Source organism: Nerophis ophidion, linkage group LG06 (assembly GCF_033978795.1).
Source record: "Nerophis ophidion isolate RoL-2023_Sa linkage group LG06, RoL_Noph_v1.0, whole genome shotgun sequence".
NCBI lineage: Eukaryota > Metazoa > Chordata > Actinopteri > Syngnathiformes > Syngnathidae > Nerophis > Nerophis ophidion.
Genome location: NC_084616.1, coordinates 53,833,278 through 53,853,682, shown reverse-complemented (window position 1 = coordinate 53,853,682; position 20,405 = coordinate 53,833,278). Strand labels below are relative to the sequence as shown.

At 43.6% G+C, this 20,405-nt stretch overlaps 1 protein-coding gene across 1 annotated transcript in view; it reads right to left on the bottom strand.

Annotated features, from left to right (window-relative positions):
* Positions 1 to 20,405, bottom strand: part of LOC133554936 (proline-rich transmembrane protein 3) — a 44,457-nt gene that overhangs the window by 7,978 nt on the left and 16,074 nt on the right. The window contains exons 2-3 of the mRNA XM_061904250.1: positions 5,184 to 5,928; positions 4,811 to 5,101 (exon numbers count right to left, since the gene is read on the bottom strand). Of these exons, the coding sequence (XP_061760234.1) occupies positions 4,811 to 5,101; positions 5,184 to 5,874 (982 nt within the window). The 5' untranslated portion in view covers positions 5,875 to 5,928. The remainder of the gene's footprint in view (positions 1 to 4,810; positions 5,102 to 5,183; positions 5,929 to 20,405) is intronic.

The following is a 20,405-nucleotide window of genomic DNA, read 5'->3' as shown; positions in this document are numbered from 1 at the left end:
CTGATGTGAAAGAGCAGAGGCCATACCTTAAAACTCCTCCCGGATTAATGAGATCCTCACCCATTCTCTTAAAATGAGCACAGCTACCCTTAAGAGGTAACTTATCTTTGTTGCTTGTACCCGCAATCTTGCTCTTTTGGTCACTACCCAAACCTTGTAATCATTGGTGATGGTAAGAACGTAGATCAACCACTTAACTGAGAGATTGCCTTCTGGCTCAGCTCTCTGTTCACCACGATGGTCCAGTACAATGACCGCTTCCCTGATTTGCCTGTCAATCTTGCGCCCCCTGCCTTACCTCAATCCAGAACAAGATCTCATGATACTACAACTTCTCCACCTTACTCCTAACCCGAAGGGTGTAATCCCCTGTTTTCTAGCTAAAAATATGGCCTAAGATTCGGAGGTGCTGAGTCTCATCCCAGAAGCTTCACACTCAGCTATTAACTGCCTAAATGTACGCTGGAGGTCACAACTTAATGTGGCAATCAGAACCACATCATCAGCAAATAGCAGAGACTTTGGCTGCACCTCGTTATTCTGTATATGAAAATAATGAACGAACCGATGACAAGGAGCAAGCTTGGCGAAAGCCAACATTTACAGTGAACAGGCTGGATTTACTGATGGCAATGCGAACCAGGCTCCTGCTGGTTGTGAAAAGAACAGATAGCACGTAGGAGTATGAATTCAATTCTCCCTGAAAACCCCACATAGGGCTCTGCAATGGACATGATCCTATGCTTTTTCAAAATCCATTCAGCACATGTAAACCAGTTAGGCAAACTCCTATGCAACCTTCAGTACCCTTGCAAGGGTGTAGAGCTGGACCAGTGTTATAATAACAATAATAATAATAATAATAATAATAATGGATTAGATTTATATCGCGCTTTTCTATTACTAGATACTCAAAGCGCTCACAGAGAAGTGAGAACCCATCATTCAATCACACCTGGTGGTGGTAAGCTATATCTGTAGCCACAGCTGCCCTGGGGTAGACTGACGGAAGCGTGGCTGCCAGTTTGCGCCTACAGCCCCTCCGACCACCACCAATCATTCATTCATCATTCATTCACCAGTGTGCGCGGCACTGGGGGCAAGGGTGAAGTGTGCAAAGGTGAAGTGTCCTGCCCAAGGACACAACGGCAGCGATTTGGATGTCAATAGGTGGGAAGCGAACCTGCAACCCTCAGGTTTCTGGCAGGGCCGCTCTACCCACTACGCCATGCCGCCCCGACAAGGACAAAAAATGTGTCTATCTCCTTATAGCTGAGGTTTGAACAACATTTGTACCTATCTCTCTAGCATTAAGGAACAGATTTTCCCAGGGAAATTGAGGAGTGTATTTTGACATAACTTTGAAAAAAACTTAATTTAAAAATAAATGACGATACGGGGGCAGCACGGTGGAAGAGGGGTTAGTGCATCTGCCTCAAAATACAAAGGTCCTGAGTAGTCCTGGGTTCAATCCCGGGCTCGGGAACTTTCTGTGTGGAGTTTGCATGTTCTCCCCGTGACTGTGTGGGTTCCCTCCGGGTACTCGGGCTTCCTCCCACTTCCAAAGACATGCACCTGGGGATAGGTTGATTGGCAACACTAAAAATGGCCCTCGTGTGTGAATGTGAGTGTGAATGTTGTCTATCTGTGTTGGCCCTACGATGAGACGGCGACTTGTCCAGGGTCTACCCCGCCTCCCGCCTGATTTTAGCTGAGATAGGCACCAGCGCCCCCCGCGATCCCCAAAGGGAATAAGCGGTAGAAAATGGATGGATGGATGACGATACAGACTTGTTTATTTAACTGAGTCACAATACAATGCAAGTTAATTTTGAAATGTTTTATAACTTTACATGTAGGACTGAGGCATGAGCTTTTAACTGTTGAACCGTTCAATCGTTCTCTTCAGTAGCACAATGAGAGACATTGTCAGCTTTTTTTCATCACATCCCCACTGTGGCAACTGTCTTAAAAGGATGTAACTTTCATATCGCAGCTGTCAAGTCTATCAATGATTTGGGTGTTCTGTCTTATATCTGGGCTAGGCTGTTGGGAAATGCTTCTATAACAGCTTGCCAGCATATCCAAAGTGCTGTATCATGGCGTTCTGACGTCCATGATTGACTTGTGGAATGGCAGTTGTAGCTGCTTCTGCTCGTACATTAACACAGCAGTCGTTGTTGAACCCTGCTGAAAAAGCAGCCAGTAGTCTAACCCGCTTGAATAAATGAGTGATACAGGGAACACAGCGGTGGGTTGCAGGGTTTCCCAATCCAGCACGGTGGAACAGGGTTTAGTGCATTAGCCTCACAATGGGTTCGATCACGGGCTCGGGATATTTCTGTGTGGAGTTTGCATGTTCTGCCCGTGACTGCGTGGGTTCCCTCTGGGTACTCCGGTTTCCTCCCACTTCCAAAGCCATTCACCTTGGGATAGGTTGATTGGCCACACTAAATTGGCCCTAGTGTGTGAATGTGAGTGTGAATGTTGTCTGTCTATCTGTGTTGGCCCTGTGATAAGCCTTCCGCCCGGACGCAGCTGAGATGGGCTGCGGCACCCACTGCCACCCCAAAAGGGACAAGCGGTAACAAATGGATGGATGGATGGTTGGATCTTTTAAGCTCCAAGTCAGTGACAGCTGCTTATTAAACCTCACCTATGTTTGCCCCTGTGTGAGCCTTGAAAAGAGGGTGGGGCGTCTCCCCTGTGCGGCCAAGACAGCTTTTCTCTTAAACAAGAAATAACGTTGTGTTTTTACAAGCTCTCATCTTGTCAAACTCCTACTCTTAAGCTTTCTTGGAAACACACCATAGTATTTAAAGGCCTTTTGAAACCCACTACTACCCACCATGCAGTCTGATAGTTTATATATCAATGATGAAATATTAACATTGCAACACATGCCAATACGGCCTTTTTAGTTTACTAAATTACAATTTTAAATTTCCCGGGAGTTTCGTCTTGAAAACATCGCGTAATGATGACGTGTACGCTTGACGTCACGGACTGTTAGGAAATATGAGCGATGCGCATACACACAGTTAAAAGTCGTCTGGTTTAACCGCATAATTACACAGTATTTTGGAGATCTGTGTTGCTGAATCTTTTGCAATTTCTTCAATTAATATTGGAGAAGTCAAAGTAGAAAGATGGAGTTGGGAAGCTTTAGCCTTTAGCCACACAAACACACGGTGATTCCTTTTTTAAAATTCACAAAGGTGAAACTTTACTATGGATCACAGCGAACATGGATCCCGACCAAATGTCAACCAGCAGATTTCGGTGGGAAAATTGTGGTAAAAAGTCACTTCTTACCGGAGATCAGCTGAGTTTGTGCCATCCATAAAGCTGCCGTCGACTTCCCTGAGACACTGTGCGTCAACACACCCGTGGACACACCCCTCCGACTATCAGGTACTGTTAAACTCACTAAAACACTAGCAACACAATAGGCAGATAAGGGATTTCCCAGAATTATCCTAGTAAATGTGTATAAAAACATCTGAATCTGTCCCAATGCAATCGCGGTTTTTTTTCGTTTTTTTCTTGTCCGTCGCTATAAATATCCTCAAATACGAATCTTTCATCCTCGCTCAAATTAATGGGGAAATTGTCGTTTTCTCGGCCCGAATAGCTGTTTTTGCTGGAGGCTCCCATTAAAAACAATGTGAAGATAGATGTGAGGAGCCATCAACATGTGACGTCATTGTCTGCGACTTCCGGTAGAGGCAGGGCTTTTCTGTTAGCAAGCAAAAGTTGCGAACTTTATCGTGGATGTTCTCTACTAAATCCTTTCAGCAAAAATATGGCAATATCGCGAAATGATCAAGTATGACACATAGAATGGACCTGCTATCACCGTTTAAATAAAAAAATCTCATTTCAGTAGGTCTTTAAAGATGTTGAAAATAAATGCATTTCCATGACTACCATTTACCAGACAGCAGATTTATGATGTCTCATGCTGACAATAGATGTATTCCTTCTATGGATTTTAAGCATGCACAGCATGGTCAAACACTAATTTTCTAGATGACTTGAAAAAACTTAAAAATAAAAGTGACACAGAGCCTCAAGAGTCATCTTTTATCTTGGTGCTTCTTGTTACTTGAACAGCTCATAGCTACACTTTTTTGATCTTGTCAAACTTTTACATTTTTTAAAATGTCTTCATTCACCCCATTCCTCACAGGAGTGTGATCCAGACACATTCCATGTTGCACAGCTGTGTAGGTTCAACATACCTCCGTTTGCATGTGCACTTGTTGTAATGAACTTAGCCAAAGTGCTTACAGATCTCAAAGTAGAGTCCTAATGTAATGTTGTGGAACATTTTACTAACCTTTTAAGGATGAGAGTCATCCAGGTCATTACTATGTTGTTCCTCTCCATTCCGCCTGTATGTCACACTTTCCCCTTTCTAGGTGGTTATATTTAACTCCTCCCTGGAATAATTTTTCTTTACATCTGCTTTTCATTACCAAACCGGCTCACTACGTTTCTGTACCTATTTCTTTGACCACACATTTACCCATTGCCTGTATTCCATAGTCCCTTTTTTCTGAGCCCACTTTCCTCTTATATGCATGCCTGCTTGTGATTCCATTATCATCTATTACACTTTATTTTCCAACCTTTCTGCATCTGCTTATACTTATTCCATCTGTGTGTGTACCTCACACAAAATACCATCTCACTGCTCACTGCTTCTCCCCATCTTCCAGCTGATATCAAGGTACATTATTTGTTTACCACTGATTATGAAACTGGTCTAACTAGTTAGACAAGCTATTGCACATTCTTCACATACCTGTAGCTGTTGGCTGCACGGTCTTCCTCGTTCCCTTTTTTACCAGGTGTGTTTGATTGGGTTTATTTGTTGCTTTGGTTTGTCGTTTCCTATCAGTAGTTGGAAACATACTAGCTATGGTTGTTGTAGCTGCTATCGCTGTCATGGAATGTGAAATGTTCCTGTTTTGATTGGTAACTGGCTGTCTAGGAATCTCTGGCTGTTTCCCAGTGGATCCAACTGTCGTGGTGGAAAGTGTGTGTAGAGTCACAGCAACTCCCAGGTCATGTTTTGAAGGAGGAGCAGGATCACCTGAAATTTTGGAAGAACATAGACATACTATATGTCATTTGTAAGGGCAGGTTTAAACTTTATTGAACTTTTTAATTCTCACCTGTTATCACAAAAACAGAATCCGTGGCCTGTGAGGCTCTTGATCCAGTTTGTGGTGTCAGTGCCAACATATGGGTCTCCCCAGTTGATGAATTGTGTACTTCAGATCTTTTAGCCTGTGTGTGTACTTGATAGTGCTCCATTAAATCAGCAGTTGTTGGCACAGGAGGAAGTAATTCCTCTTTTTCAAGCATCAATGTTGTACTTCCTGATCCTAGCCCCTGCAAATCACTTGTATCTGCAGATGGATTGATGGCGATCACCGGTTTACTGGAGGGTGAAGTGAGCGCAGGTGCCGACAAGCCTTTTGTGGCAGATTTTTCTTTTGCCAAAGCCCCACTGTGGTTAGTTAGATCCATCCTGGGCTTGGCGAGGCTCGCTTGACTAATGTTTGTCCCACGACTTCGTGTCTGAGAAGAAAGGATTGACATAGTAGAGGCAGTGGGGCGTATTATTTGTCCTTGCTGCACTGCATTTGTTGTTGTCAGCTGATCCCACATTGTAACCTTAGCTGGCACAGCACTGCGCCCACTGTGAGGCGTAGAGGACAGATATCCATCTGTCTCGGAAGGTTGAGAGTCTTTGGAAAGAACAGGGGGAACAAATGAAGAGGATGTGCCAATGATGACCCGGGCATCACAGGAATGGAGGGAAAAGGTGAGGAATCTTAAAAAAAGGAGCATGAAAGCCATGGCCTGAGTGGTGAGCAGTTCCTCTTCCTGTTACACCATCATCACAGTTGGCTTCTGTTGACAAAGAAAAAAAACAATCAGTACATTTTATCGTGCAAAATCGTGGAAACAAATGTATTAAAACTCTTTTTAAATATACGTATGTATATATATATATATATACTGTACATATACATATACTGTATATATACATATACACACACTGTACATATACATAAACTGTGTAAATATACATACATACATAAATATATATGTGTGTGTGTATATATATACAGGCTTGTATGAATGATATAGCCTCTTGTGTTTTTTCCTAACCAAACATATATTCCGCTGTATTGAGCACTGTATAACGGATCAACCACAGAAACCTCGACTATATATATCCAATATATATACTATATATATCCAATATATATACTATATATATATATGTATACAATATATATACTATATATATATATGTATACAATATATATACTATATATAGATATATATATATATATATATATGTGTGTGTGTGTATATATATATATATATATATATATATATATACACACTGTATGTGTCATGTTTGTGTCTCCTCTCAATTGCTCTGTTTATTGCAGTTCTGAGTGTTGCTGGGTCAGGTTTGGTTTTGGAATTGGATTGCATTGTTATGGTATTGCTGTGTATTGTTTTGTTGGATTGATAAAATTTTTTTTTAAAAAATCAATTAAAAAAAAAAAAGAGAATCGATTCTGAGTCGCACAACGTGAGAATCGCAATTAATATTCGAATCGATTTTTTCCCACACCTCCTAGTAGATACAGTAGGCAGGTTCGGGTCAAGCCAATGAAACTTCTGTAGGGGGGTTTTTGGGCATGTCACCATCAGTCATACAGGGAGCTGTCAGGTGTAAGGTTTCATAGTTTCAATACATTGCACAAGTCCACGCAGAGACATACAGTACAAACATCAGGTCAGTTTGTCATTGTCATGAAAAATACTAGTTTATGCCACAGTTATTTTTTCGCCTGAGCTCATTGCTTGTGATAAGAACAACGCGACTTCAAGTCAATACCATGGCAACACCGGATCCCCTATTAGAAGAGACCCATCTATAATATTTGTGGCTGAGCTAGATATCAATCCATACAGAGAGCACTGATTGGTCAAGCAGTGTCAATCATTATTACACTCCTATTACTACCATGAATTGATTAACGTGGACCCCGACTTAAACAAGTTGAAAAACTTATTCGGGTGTTACCATCTAGTGTTAAATTGTACGGAATATGTACTGAACTGTGCAATCTACAAATAAAGTTTTCAATCAATCAATCAATCAATACAATTTTAGGTTACCAGCTTATAACAATACTGTACATATCACCTGTTATCAAAGCTTCTTTTCAGTTCTTTTAGAAAGACCGTTCTCAAGTGGTACTTGTGTGTGAGGGGATTGGGAAAAATAAAAGGTTGTAGGTGAAAGATTACAAATAGAACATTAGAAATTGGCATCATATCAGCCAAAATGATCAAATAGTAATTTGTTCTGAGTCGTGGAACCCATTATTCAAGTCGAGCTCATAATGTCCAAAGGCACATTATGAGTAAAGTGATGCTCAGAGAAACACTGCGAGCCACTACTATTATACAATCCTCATGTAGTCATGTAACCAAACACACACCAGCTTCCCTTCCCTTTTGTCAAAAACTAATTTTTGCTTATTTTAGCATGTGACTTACATAACACTCCCTTGTTCACACTGGCCTCTATCTATGACTCACAATGAGCGATGCCCCAAAGCAGCAAAGGGAGGACAACACTGAAACTTCAGCATGAAACATTAGGAGCAGAAATCTTTGCATTTCAATGTGTGTGCGTGTGTGTGAGTGCGTGCGTGAGTGAGTGTATGCGTGCGTGTGTGTGTGTGTGTGTGTGTGTGCGTGCATGTGTGTGTGCATGCATGTGTGTGTGTGTGTATGCACGTAGGTCTGTGCAAGGGCTCATTCTATAGCGAATGACTCAACGAGGCCTCATTCACAGCTGTGACGACTCGTTCAACACTGTGTGGCGGATGAGCTCATAAGGTGATTTTCTTTTAACATGAGTAATCTGCATCTGGAAAAAATAAAATGGCTGAGGCGGGTTGCCAGTGGTCTGAGAATCACTATTTTACATTCACCCATGCAGAGAAATGCTGCATAGAAGGGAAATGGCCATGAGGGCAGAGATATAATGTAAGTGCTTCAACTCCACCCAATAACAGTAGCCTCAATGTTTTTTCCTTCCCGTCTGAGTCCTTTCCTTTTTTCTTTTTTTTCTCCATTTAGCCGGAATAATCTGAGCTCAGCAATGCCGCGTGCGCCTCGATAATGATCAAATTGACCAGAGAACATACCGAAACAGAGGCAGAAGCGTGCATATGTAATAATTAATCAATTTATAAAAAAAAAGTAAATTGTTATATACATGTTACAGGCTGCGATAAGGTGGCGACTTGTCCAGGGTGTACGACACCTTCCGCCCGATTGTAGCTGAGATAGGAACCAGCGCCCCCCGCGAGCCCAAAGGGAATAAGCGTTAGGAAATGGATGGATGGATGGACATGTTACAGGTTATATATATTTTAGAAGCCTTTTGGCTTTTTGTGCCATCCATTTGCCTTTTTAAAGCATTACATGGATTTAATTCTTTAAGATGTCAATAAACTTCTCAATCAATCAAAAAGATTTAACGGAATCCAGATTCTCCTCTCTGAGCTGCAACCTTATCGTGGTAGAGGAGTTTGCGTGTCCCAATGATCCTAGGAGCTATGTTGTCCGGGGGCATAAAGCCCCCTGGTAGGGTCTCCCAAGGCAAACAGGTTCTAGGTGAGGGATCAGACAAAGAGCAGCTCGAAGACCTTTATGAAGAAGAAAAAGCATGGACCCAGATTTCCCGGGGCCCCCTTCTGGAGCCAGGCCCGGAGGTGGGGCACGATGGCGAGCGCCTGGTGGCCGGGCCTGTTCCCATGGGGCCCGGCCGGGCACAGCCCGAAGAGGCAACGTGGGTCACCCCTCCAATGGGCTCACCACCCATAGCAGGGGCCATAAAGGTCGGGTGCAATGTGAGCTGGGCGGCAGCCGAAGGCAGGGCACTTGGCGGTCCGATCCTCGGCTACAGAAGCTAGCTCTTGGGACGTGGAACGTCACGTCACTGGGGGGGAAAGAGCCTGAGCTAGTGCGCGAAGTCGAGAAATTCCGGCTGGATATAGTCGGACTCACTTCGACGCACAGCAAGGGCTCTGGAACCACTTCTCTCGAGAGGGATTGGACCCTCTTCCAGTCTGGCGTTGCCGGCAGTGAGAGGCGACGGGCTGGGGTGGCAATTCTTGTTTCTCCCCGGCTCAAAGCCTGTACGTTGGAGTTCAACCCGGTGGACGAAAGGGTAGCCTCCCTCCGCCTTCGGGTGGGGAGACGGGTCCTGGCTGTTGTTTGTGCTTACGCACCAAACAGCAGTTCAGAGTACCCACCCTTTTTGGGAACACTCGAGGGAGTACTGGAAAGTGCTCCCCCGGGTGATTCCCTTGTCCTACTGGGAGATTTCAACGCTCATGTTGGCAACGACAGTGAAACCTGGAGAGGCGTGATTGGGAAGAATGGCCGCTCGGATCTGAACCCGAGTGGTGTTTTGTTATTGGACTTTTGTGCTCGTCACAGTTTGTCCATAACAAACACCATGTTCAAACATAAGGGTGTCCATATGTGCACTTGGCACCAGGACACCCTAGGCCGCAGTTCCATGATCGACTTTGTAGTTGTGTCATCGGATTTGCGGCCTTATGTTTTGGACACTCGGGTGAAGAGAGGGGCGGAGCTTTCTACCGATCACCACCTGGTGGGGAGTTGGCTGCGATGGTGGGGGAGGATGCCGGACAGACCTGGCAGGCCCAAACGCATTGTGAGGGTCTGCAGGGAACGTCTGGCAGTCTCCTGTCAGACAAAGTTTCAATTCCCACCTCCGGAAGAACTTTGAAAATGTCACGAGGGAGGTGCTGGACATTGAGTCCGAGTGGACCATGTTCCGCACCTCTATTGTCGAGGCGGCAGATCGGAGCTGTGGCCACAAGGTCGTTGGTGCCTGTCGGGCCGGCAATCCTAAAACCCCTTGGTGGACACCAGCAGTGAGGGATGCCGTCAAGCTGAAGAAGGAGTCCTATCGGGTCCTTTTGGCTCATAGGACTCCGGAGGCAGTGGACGGGTACCGACAGGCCAAGCGGTGTGCAGCTTCAGCGGTCGCGGAGGCAAAAACTCGGACATGGGAGGAGTTCGGGGGAGCCATGGAAAACGAGGAAGCAGTGCCTGGGGAATCTGTGGTGGACTCTCCTATTTCTGGGGCTGAGGTCGCTGAGGTAGTTAAAAAGCTCCTCGGTGGCAAGGCCCCAGGGGTGGACGAGATCCGCCCGGAATTCCTTAAGGCTCTGGATGCTGTGGGGCTGTCTTGGTTGACAAGACTTTGCAGCATCGCGTGGACATCGGGGGCGGTACCTCTGGATTGGCAGACTGGGGTGGTGGTTCCTCTCTTTAAGAAGGGGGACCGGAGGGTGTGTTCCAACTATCGTGGGATCACACTCATCAGCCTTCCCGGTAAGGTTTATTCAGGTGTACTGGAGAGGAGGCTACGCCGGATAGTCGAACCTCTGATTCAGGAGGAACAGTGTGGTTTTCGTCCTGGTCGTGGAACTGTGGACGAGCTCTATACTCTCGGCAGGGTTCTTGAGGGTGCATGGGAGTTTGCCCAACCAGTCTACATGTGCTTTGTGGACTTGGAGAAGGCATTCGACCGTGTTCCTCGGGAAGTCCTGTGGGGAGTGCTCAGAGAGTATGGGGTATCGGACTGTCTTATTGTGGCGGTCCGCTCCCTGTACGATCAGTGCCAGAGCTTGGTCCGCATTGCCGGCAGTAAGTCGAACACATTTCCAGTGAGGGTTGGACTCCGCCAAGGCTGTCCTTTGTCACCGATTCTGTTCATAACTTTTATGGACAGAATTTCTAGGTGCAGTCAAGGCGTTGAGGGGTTCCGGTTTGGTAACCGCAGGATTAGGTCTCTGCTTTTTGCAGATGATGTGGTCCTGATGGCTTCATCTGACCGGGATCTTCAGCTCTCGCTGGTTCGGTTTGCAGCCGAGTGTGAAGCGACCGGAATGAGAATCAGCACCTCCAAGTCCGAGTCCATGGTTCTCGCCCGGAAAAGGGTGGAATGCCATCTCCGGGTTGGGGAGGAGACCCTGCCCCAAGTGGAGGAGTTCAAGTACCTAGGAGTCTTGTTCACGAGTGAGGGAAGAGTGGATCGTGAGATCGACAGGCGGATCGGTGCGGCGTCTTCAGTAATGCGGACGTTGTACCGATCTGTTGTGGTGAAGAAGGAGCTGAGCCGGAAGGCAAAGCTCTCAATTTACCGGTCGATCTACGTTCCCATCCTCACCTATGGTCATGAGCTTTGGGTCATGACCGAAAGGATAAGATCACGGGTACAAGCGGCCGAAATGAGTTTCCTCCGCCGTGTGGCGGGGCTCTCCCTTAGAGATAGGGTGAGAAGCTCTGCCATCCAGGAGGAACTCAAAGTAAAGCCGCTGCTCCTTCACATCGAGAGGAGCCAGATGAGGTGGTTCGGGCATCTGGTCAGGATGCCACCCGAACGCCTCCCTAGGGAGGTGTTTAGGGCACGTCCAACCGGTAGGAGGCCACGGGGAAGACCCAGGACACGTTGGGAAGACTATGTCTCCCGGCTGGCCTGGGAACACCTCGGGATCCCCCGGGAAGAGCTAGACGAAGTGGCTGGAGAGAGGGAAGTCTGGGTTTCCCTGCTTAGGCTGTTGACCCCGCGACCCGACCTCGGATAAGTGGAAGATGATGGATGGATGGATGGATGGTTGGAATCCAGATTAAAGTTCTTTGCTTGATGGGGTAATAGGCGGGTGAAGCAGCAATGGTGGAGGAGGCGTAGTGATGGAATAAAGCTGAGAGTGTAGGGCAGTGGTTCTCGACCCTTTTTTAGTGATGTACCCCCTGTGAACATTTTTTTAATTCAAGTACCCCCTAATCAGAGCAATGCATTATTGGTTGAAAAAAAAAGATAAAGAAGTAAAATACAGCACAATGTCATCAGTTTCTGATTTATTAAATTGTATAACAGTGCAAAATATTGCTCATTTGTAGTGGTCTTTCTTGAACTATTTGGAAAAAAAGACATAAAAATAACTAAAAACTTGTTGAAAAATAAACAAGTGATTCCATTATAAATAAAGATTTCTACACATAGAAGTAATCATCAACTTAAAGTGCCCTCCTTGGGGATTGTAATACAGATCCATCTGGATTCATGAACTTAATTCTAAACCAGTGGTTCTTAACCTAGGTTCGATCGAACCCTAGGGGTTCGGTGAGTCGGCCTCAGGGGTTCGGCGGAGGTCAAAACACACCCGACTCATCAGTATGAATACAAACTTCTCCCTATCGGCGTATTCCAGATACGGCAACAGCTGAATGATTTGCAGGTGTGTAATTTGTTGTAAGTTTATGCACTGTGTTGGTTTTGTTGTCTGAACAAGGTGATGTTCATGCACAGTTCATTTTGTGCACCAGTTAAAAAAAAACATGGTCACATTTTAGTATGGAGAACATATTCACCATTAATTAGTTGCTTATTAACATGCAAATTAGTAACATATTGGCTCTAAACCAGTCATTATCAAGTACTTATTAATGCCTTATTCGGCATGGCATTATTATAACCCTGACCCTCTAACCCTGACCCTAACCCTAACCAAATAACTCAAAATTAAGTATTTGTTACTTAGAATATGTTCCCCTAGTTTCCAAATAACTCTAAATTAAGTCTTTGTTACTTAGAATGTGTTCCCCTAGTGTCCAAATAACTCCAAATGAAGTCTTTGTTACTTAGAATATGTTCCCCTAGTTTCCAAATAACTCTAAATTAAGTCTTTGTTACTTACAATATGTTCCCCTAGTGTCCAAATAACTCTAAATTAAGTCTTTGTTACTTAGAATATGTTCCCCTAGGGTCCAAATAACTCTAAATGAAGTCTTTGTTACTTAGAATATCTTCCCCATACTAAAGTGTTACCAAAAACATATAACTTTGTCTTGAATTTGAAAAAAAAAAAAAAAAAAGTTTTCTTTTTCACTAAAGAAGGGTTCGGTGAATGCGCATATGAAACTGGTGGGGTTTGGTACCTCCAACAAGGTTAAGAAGTACTGTTCCAAACATTTCTTCACAAAAAAAGAAATATTTAACATCAATATTTATGGAAGATGTCAACAAAAAAATCTAGCTGTCAACACTGAATATTGCATTGTTGCATTTCTTTTTACAGTTTATGAACTTACATTCATATTTTGTTGAGGTATTATTCAATGAATATATTTATAAAGGATTTTCGAATTGTTGCTATTTTTAGAATATTTAAAAAAAAATCTCACATACCCATTGTCATACCTTCAAGTACCCCCAGGGGTACGCCTACCCCTGTTGAGAACCACTGGCGTAGGGTACCTTGAGGGCCAAAACTTGACAAGTCGTGAGGATGCAGGAAGGAATTTGATTGATTTAGATTTATTGGTCCCCGTTGGGGAAATTAATTTTAATTGCCGTACATTTAAACAATAGACATACACATCACGAAAAAAAAATAACAAAAAGACATCATACATGACTAACACATTTTCAGGCTTGTCAGACAGGTTGGCCGGGCCTGCCGTTTAGGGCGGATATAGCTGCAGGAATAAGGCTTTTCCCGAAGTGGGCCCTCCGGAATTTGATAGTTGTGTACCTGCGCCCTGATGGTAGTGGGATGATGTATTGGTGTAGTGGGTGAGTCATCCTGGACTATTGTGTTTGCCAGTGGAGTGATGGGATAGTTATAAGACACAGGCAATGTGAAAACAAATGTATCATTTGTTTCATCTACTTTCAAGACAAGAGGCGCTGACACGGTTGGTTTTGAAATGTCGGTTTCTAATGCTTTGATGAGGAAAAACCTTTTCCTTGGTGGATCCAGCCAGGTGAACCTGGCATACAGTGACGTGCGGTGACCTTCTCACCGGGTGAGGCACTGATGCACTAACCATACAGGTTGCCCTGTCAGGCTTGTCACTGACAATTTGGTTATGTTTGATATTTTGGTTCAGTTTCCTGCTTGTCTCCCTGAGTGTTGTTTCCCCGCACCTGCAGCTGATTGGCAGCCTGGCCACATAATCAGCCGACTACTTATTATAGCAGGTGGAGTGCCATCTCTGGGTTGGGGGGGAGATCTCGCCCCAATTTTAGGAGTTCAAGAAACCTAGGAGTCTTGTTCATGAGTGAGGAATAGTGGATCGTGAGCTCGACAGGCAGATCGGTGTGGCGTCTTCAGTAATGCGGACGCTGTATCGATCCGTTGTGGTGAAGAAGGAGTTGAGCCGGAAGGCAAAGCTCTCAATTTGGTCATGAGCTTTGGGTTATGACAGAAAGGACAAGATCACGGGTACAAGCGGCCGAAATGAGCTTCCTTTCCTCCGCCGGGTGGCTGGGCTCTCCCTTTGAGATAGGCTGAGAAGCTCTGTCATCCAGGAGGAGCTCAAAGTAAAGCTGCTGCTCCTCCACATCGAGAGGAACCAGATGTGGTGATTTGGGCATCTGCTCAGGTTGCCACCCAAACGTCTCCTTAGGGAGGTGTCCAACCGGTAGGAGGCCACGGCGAAGACCCAGGACACGTTGGGAAGACTATGTCTCCCGACTGGCCTGGAAACGCCTCGGGATCCCCGCGAAGAGCTGGACGAAGTGGGTGGGGAGAGGGAAGTCTGGGCTTCCCTGCTTAGGCTGCTGCCCCCGCGACCCGACCTCGGATAAGCGGAAGAAGATGGATGGATCTAACAAGCAGACCAGCCAGTAAGCCCCGCCCTCAGCCTCTTTACCTTTCAACACACACACACACACACACACACACACACACACACACACACACACACACACACACACACACACACACACACACACACACACACACACACACACACACACACACACACACACACACACACACACACACACACAACTTCGCTACCCATCTTTAAATAAAGCCTGGAGTGTATATCAGTCAGTCATATACAGACAATTTCAGCATATTAACTAACCTAGTATGATTTTGATGTTATAATCTGACGTTAGCACTGTTACTCACACAGCTTTGCTTATGTGCTATAGCCCCAATCTGATAATTGGCATCTATTACTTTGAAGAAGTGCATAGTGAGAGTGTACATATAAGGTCTGAGCGATATAACAATTAATTCAAGATTTTTGTTGCGAACAATCAAAAATATTTTTTTTAATTTTCTCACTTAGGCATACATTTTGCCCCCAGAACAGGGCTATCCAAAGTGCAGCTCGCAGCAAGTTTTATTCATTGGCTCTCAACATGTTCTGGAAATTCTATTTAATTTATTATAAATTAGGTATATATTAGATATAAGGCAGCAAGGTGGAATAGGGCTTAGTGCATGTGCAAATTACGAAACTCCTGGGTTTGATCCTCAGGGTCTTTCTGTGTGGAGTTTGCATGTTTTCCCCGTGACTGCGTGGGTTCCCTTCGGGTACTCCGGCTTCCTCCCACCTCCAAAGACATGCACCTGGGGATAGGTTGATTGGCAACACTAAATTGGCCCTAGTGTGTGAATGTGAGTGTGAATATTGTCTGTTTGTGAAAGTTGTCTGTCTGTCTGTGTTGGCCCTGCGATGAGGTGGTGACTTGTCCAGGATGTACCCCACCTACCACCCGAATGGAGCTGGGAAATGCTCCAGCAGTCCGGGACCCCAAAAGGGACGAGTGATAGAAAATAGATGGATGAATCAGATGTAATCATATAACAATACTAACTACAGTGATACCTTGGTTAACGAGTACCTTAGTTAGAAAGGTTTTCAGTCAAAAACAAAACATTTTGCCAAAAGTATCCTTGTTTAAAGTAGTTTTTTTAGGTTGGATTTTAATATTGTGTGTTGAATTTTACATTTACAGTGTGTGAATGTTGTATGTCTATCTGTATTGGCCCTGTGATGAGGTGGTGACTTGTCCAGGGTGTACTCTGCTTTCCGCCCAAATGCAGCTGAGATAGGCTCCAGTGAGCCCCCGCGACCCCAAACGGGACAACCGGTAGAAAATGGATGGATGGATGGAATTTTACATTTGTGTGTTGACATCAACGCTTGTTTTTTAAGCCATCTTGAATCACACGCCGAACACCAAATCTTGCAAAACACTGAAGTCTTGTAAGATACACTTTGATTTGGGAAAGTAGTCCCATCTTTTTTGCATCAATCCACTGTGCCAAAAGTAAGGAAGCTACTTGTTGACTAATGGTTCATGATTTTTTTTTAATGCAGTGAGACTGCTTACTAAAAATCAGCCATGAAAGTTTTGGGTGTCAATTATTTGAAAAATAGAGTGAGAACTACTATTGAATTCCAGATTGAAATCATCCCAAAAGTTGGCGTTTGAGTTGTTGAATGAAGAGGATCAACAAAGAGTACCTTCCTCGCAAAAAAAGAACTGGAAGGTGCAACTGTTGCCAAAAGAGTAAAGGTGTTGACATAACAGAGACCAAAAACAATTGAAAATGTTGGTAAGTTGTTTTTGGATATACCTTTCCACTCTTCAAGCCTCCCCTCTTGTTTGTTTACAAAAGTGTTAAAGGGCGAAAATTATGTTAAAGGAGAACTGCACTTTATTTTTTTGCGTATTGTTTACAATCATCATGAGAGACAAGAAGACAAAAGGTATTTGGAGTTAAACATGTATCCATCGGCTTGTTCTAGGTAGCTCGCAATGCAGCTAATGGGACCAATCAACTAGAACTCTCACTCACACTAAACATGCATACAAAAACTGTCACCAATACTTAATTTGTGTTCCAAAACCTGTATTGTGACCAAATGGTAGCGCCATTTTTATTGTAAGAGCGAACACTGAGGAACTGAGGCGGGCGGGGGAGGGGGGTGAGTTTCTGGGTATTTATTATGTTGTGTTTATGTTGCAGTGCGGATGTTTTCCCAAAATGTGTTTGTCATTCTTGTTTGGTGTGGGTTCATAGTGTATAATGTAGCCTGGAAGAGTCAGGTTTGCATGGGATTCTAGGTATTTATTATGTTGTGTTTATGTTGTATTACAGTGCGGATGTTTTCCCAAAATGTGTTTGTCATTCTTGTTTGGTGTGGGCTCTGTAAGTTGTGGCATTATTTAAAAAAAGTTAAAGTAAAGTACTAATGATTGTCACACACACTAGGTGTGGTAAAATTAACCTCTGCATTTGACCAATTCCCCTTGTTCATCCCCTGGGAGGTAAGGGGAGCAGTGAGCAGCAGCGGTGGCCGAGTCCGGGAATCATTCTAGTGATTTAACCCCCAATTCCAACCCTTGAGGCTGAGTGCCAAGCAGGGAGAAAATGGGTCCCATTTTCATAGTCTTTGGTATGACTCGGCCGGGGTTTGAATTCACGACCTACTGATCTAAGGGCGGACACTCTAACCACAAAGCCACTGAAGCTAGAAATAATGAAAAATGTCACTGTGTAATTTTTTTCAGATTCAGTGATGAGAGAATTTCTTGTTAGAGTTCTTTTCAAACTACAATCTACTAGATGTATTAAAAAAAAAAGAAGAAAAAAAAACAGCTGCCACTTTACTTCCAGGAAGGAAAATTCAGGTTACTATTGCTACTTTTTTGCTCAAATAAAAGCAAAACTTTTTTGGGAATTATCTCTGGCATTTGTATTTATTGTTTTCCTTAAAAATTGATGGGGGAAAACATGTTAATTAAATTTTAGGGGACATTCGAGTAGAAATTTGAATTTGAGGTAATATTGCTCAGCCCCAGTGGAATAGTGTATAATAAAATATAAAATAAACAAATATGAAGAAGCTGCTGATGGTGTGTTTGATGGAAAAGTAGCTGGAAGGAGATACCGTACAAGTGGACTCTCCAGGGTAAATGCTGTACATTATTATTATTACATGATACCATAAAAGTAGCAACCTACATTTTATTTTTTGTACAATATTTATGTTTTTTAAAAGATGTGTTAAATGTTAAAATTCTGCTGTTTTTGGGTGGGGGTGGAGAAACATACATTTCATTAATTTAAGTGTCTTGGGTTGAGAGCTCCGTCACAGAACCAATTACGCTTGTAGATTGACTCCGTGCCTAGTGTGCAACCAGAGATCGGTAGGTTGTGAGTTCAAACCCCGGCCGAGTCATACCAAAGACTATAAAAAGGGGACCCATTACGTCCCTGCTTGGCACTCAGCATCAAGGGTTGGAATTGGGGGTTAAATCATTAAAAATTATTCCGGGGCGCGGCTACTGCTGCAGCTCACTGCTCCCCTCACCTCCCAAGGGGTGAACAAGGGGATGGGTCAAATGCAGAGGACAAATTTCACAACACCGAGTGTGTGTGTGACAATCATCGGTACTTTAACTTTAACTTAAGGTACAACTGTATAGTACTTTGGGTTGTTGTAGGTTTAACTATCATGTACTGTATATGTTCACTGAGGTTTCCAGCCAGGTACACAGTGGATGGCAGCCAAACATAAACAATATATCTACTGAGAAATGGCTTTTAATATGTACAGTATTACTATCTTGTTCTAAAGTGCTCCAGCACGAATGAGCTTGTGTGTTAACACGAGTGAGATTAGTGTGGCTTCAAAGAATTAAGCTTTTGTGAGAGAAAAGGAACAACTGCACATTTTTCAAAAAAGACAGCCAGCATCAGAAAATACTTAATTTATTACCCAAAGAGAGGGCAATTGAGAATTGCCATCTCCTATAGAAGACAACAGCTTTCTCTCTCTCCCTATGGGGGGGTTAAGGCAGATGGGTGCAGAAAGTTGGTGTATTTTTATCATGCGGCCCCCTCGGGGGCCAAAGGATGCATCATTCTGCTCATTTACTTGCAGGGGGGTGTGCATGCTGTCACTCACTCTTCTACAATATGTCCTTTATGTAGGGCAGGAAATGCTTCCGAACAATATGGAATGACAACGTGAAATAGTGCCGCCCCTGAAAAACGGAAAATTACTCAAGGACATGACTCATTGTGTGCTGTGCTAATCTCTAAATCATTTCAATACAAATACTAATGTCTTAATATGACAAATGTTGGTTGGCACACACTTTGGGACTTTGCAGAAGAATTAATGAGGTCACTGTTTACAGAAGGTTTCGGATAATTTACCCTTGCAAATGTTCCTTTTTTTCCGGTGCCAGAGTCCAGAAAGTCGTGCAAAAAAAGGGGGCGTATATTGGTATATTGTAGCGTACCGGAAGAGTTAGTGCTGCAAGGGGTTCTGGGTATTTGTTCTGTTGTGTTTATGTTGTGTTACGGTGCAGATGTTGTCCCGAAATGTGTTTGTCATTCTTGTTTGGTGTGGGTTCACAGTGTGGCGCATATTTGTAACAGTGTTAAAGTTGTTTATATGGCCACCCTCAGAGTGACCTGTATGGCTTTTGACCAAGTATGCTTGCATTCATTTGTGTGTGTGAAAAGCCGTTGATATTATGGACCGGCAAGCAAAGGCAGTGTCTTTGAGGTTTGTTGGCGCTCTGTACTTATCCCTACGTCCATGTAGCACTCTGTACAGCGGCGATTTAAAAAGTCAACATTTTTACTTTTTGAAACAGATACCGATCATTTTCAATATTACATTTTAAAGCATTTATTGGCGGATTATACCGGCAGTCCGATATTATCGGACATCTATAGTTCTAATTATGAAATCAAAATTATAATTGTATTTGCATTTGGACAGAGTAAATGATAAATGACCAGCCTGTTCTATTTGAGGTTGTAAATGTAGCAAAAACAAAGAGTATAATTTTGTTGAGACTGATAAAATAAATGTCAGACAGGGTTAAATAAAAGAGTAGCATGCATGCTCTATGATCAGTATAGAAGCAGACGATCTTTGGTCGTTTTTCCCCAGAGGAACTTTGTTTCATGCTCCAGTGAATACATTTTGCGGCAATGAATGAAGCGCTGCTTCTAACATTGCGTTAAGTACTCTGGCAGTGTTGCCTTTCTCACAGTATTACATCAGGTATCATATGAAGGCCTACTCAGTGGCCTAGTGGTTAGAGTGTCCGCCCTGAGATCGGTAGGTCGTGAGTTCAAGCGTGATGGGTCAAATGCAGAGAATAATTTCGCCACACCTAGTGTGTGTGAGACTATCATTGGTACTTTAACTTTAACTTAAAGAATAAGGTTCCCAAGTTGACAAAGGAATTTTGCGTGCAAAGGGAAAACATCTCATCCAAAACGCCTAAAATGCAGGGGAGCAGAACACACAACTCTTGTTCACCAGAAAATAACATTTTGAGTAATGAAAGATTCTTTTTAGTCTGACTGTATGCATCCCACATACCTTTAGCTACATTAAATCAATGTATGCACGCAAAAAAGGTCAAAGAAAAACGCTGTCACGGCATTAAAAAAGGACCGTGGTAACTC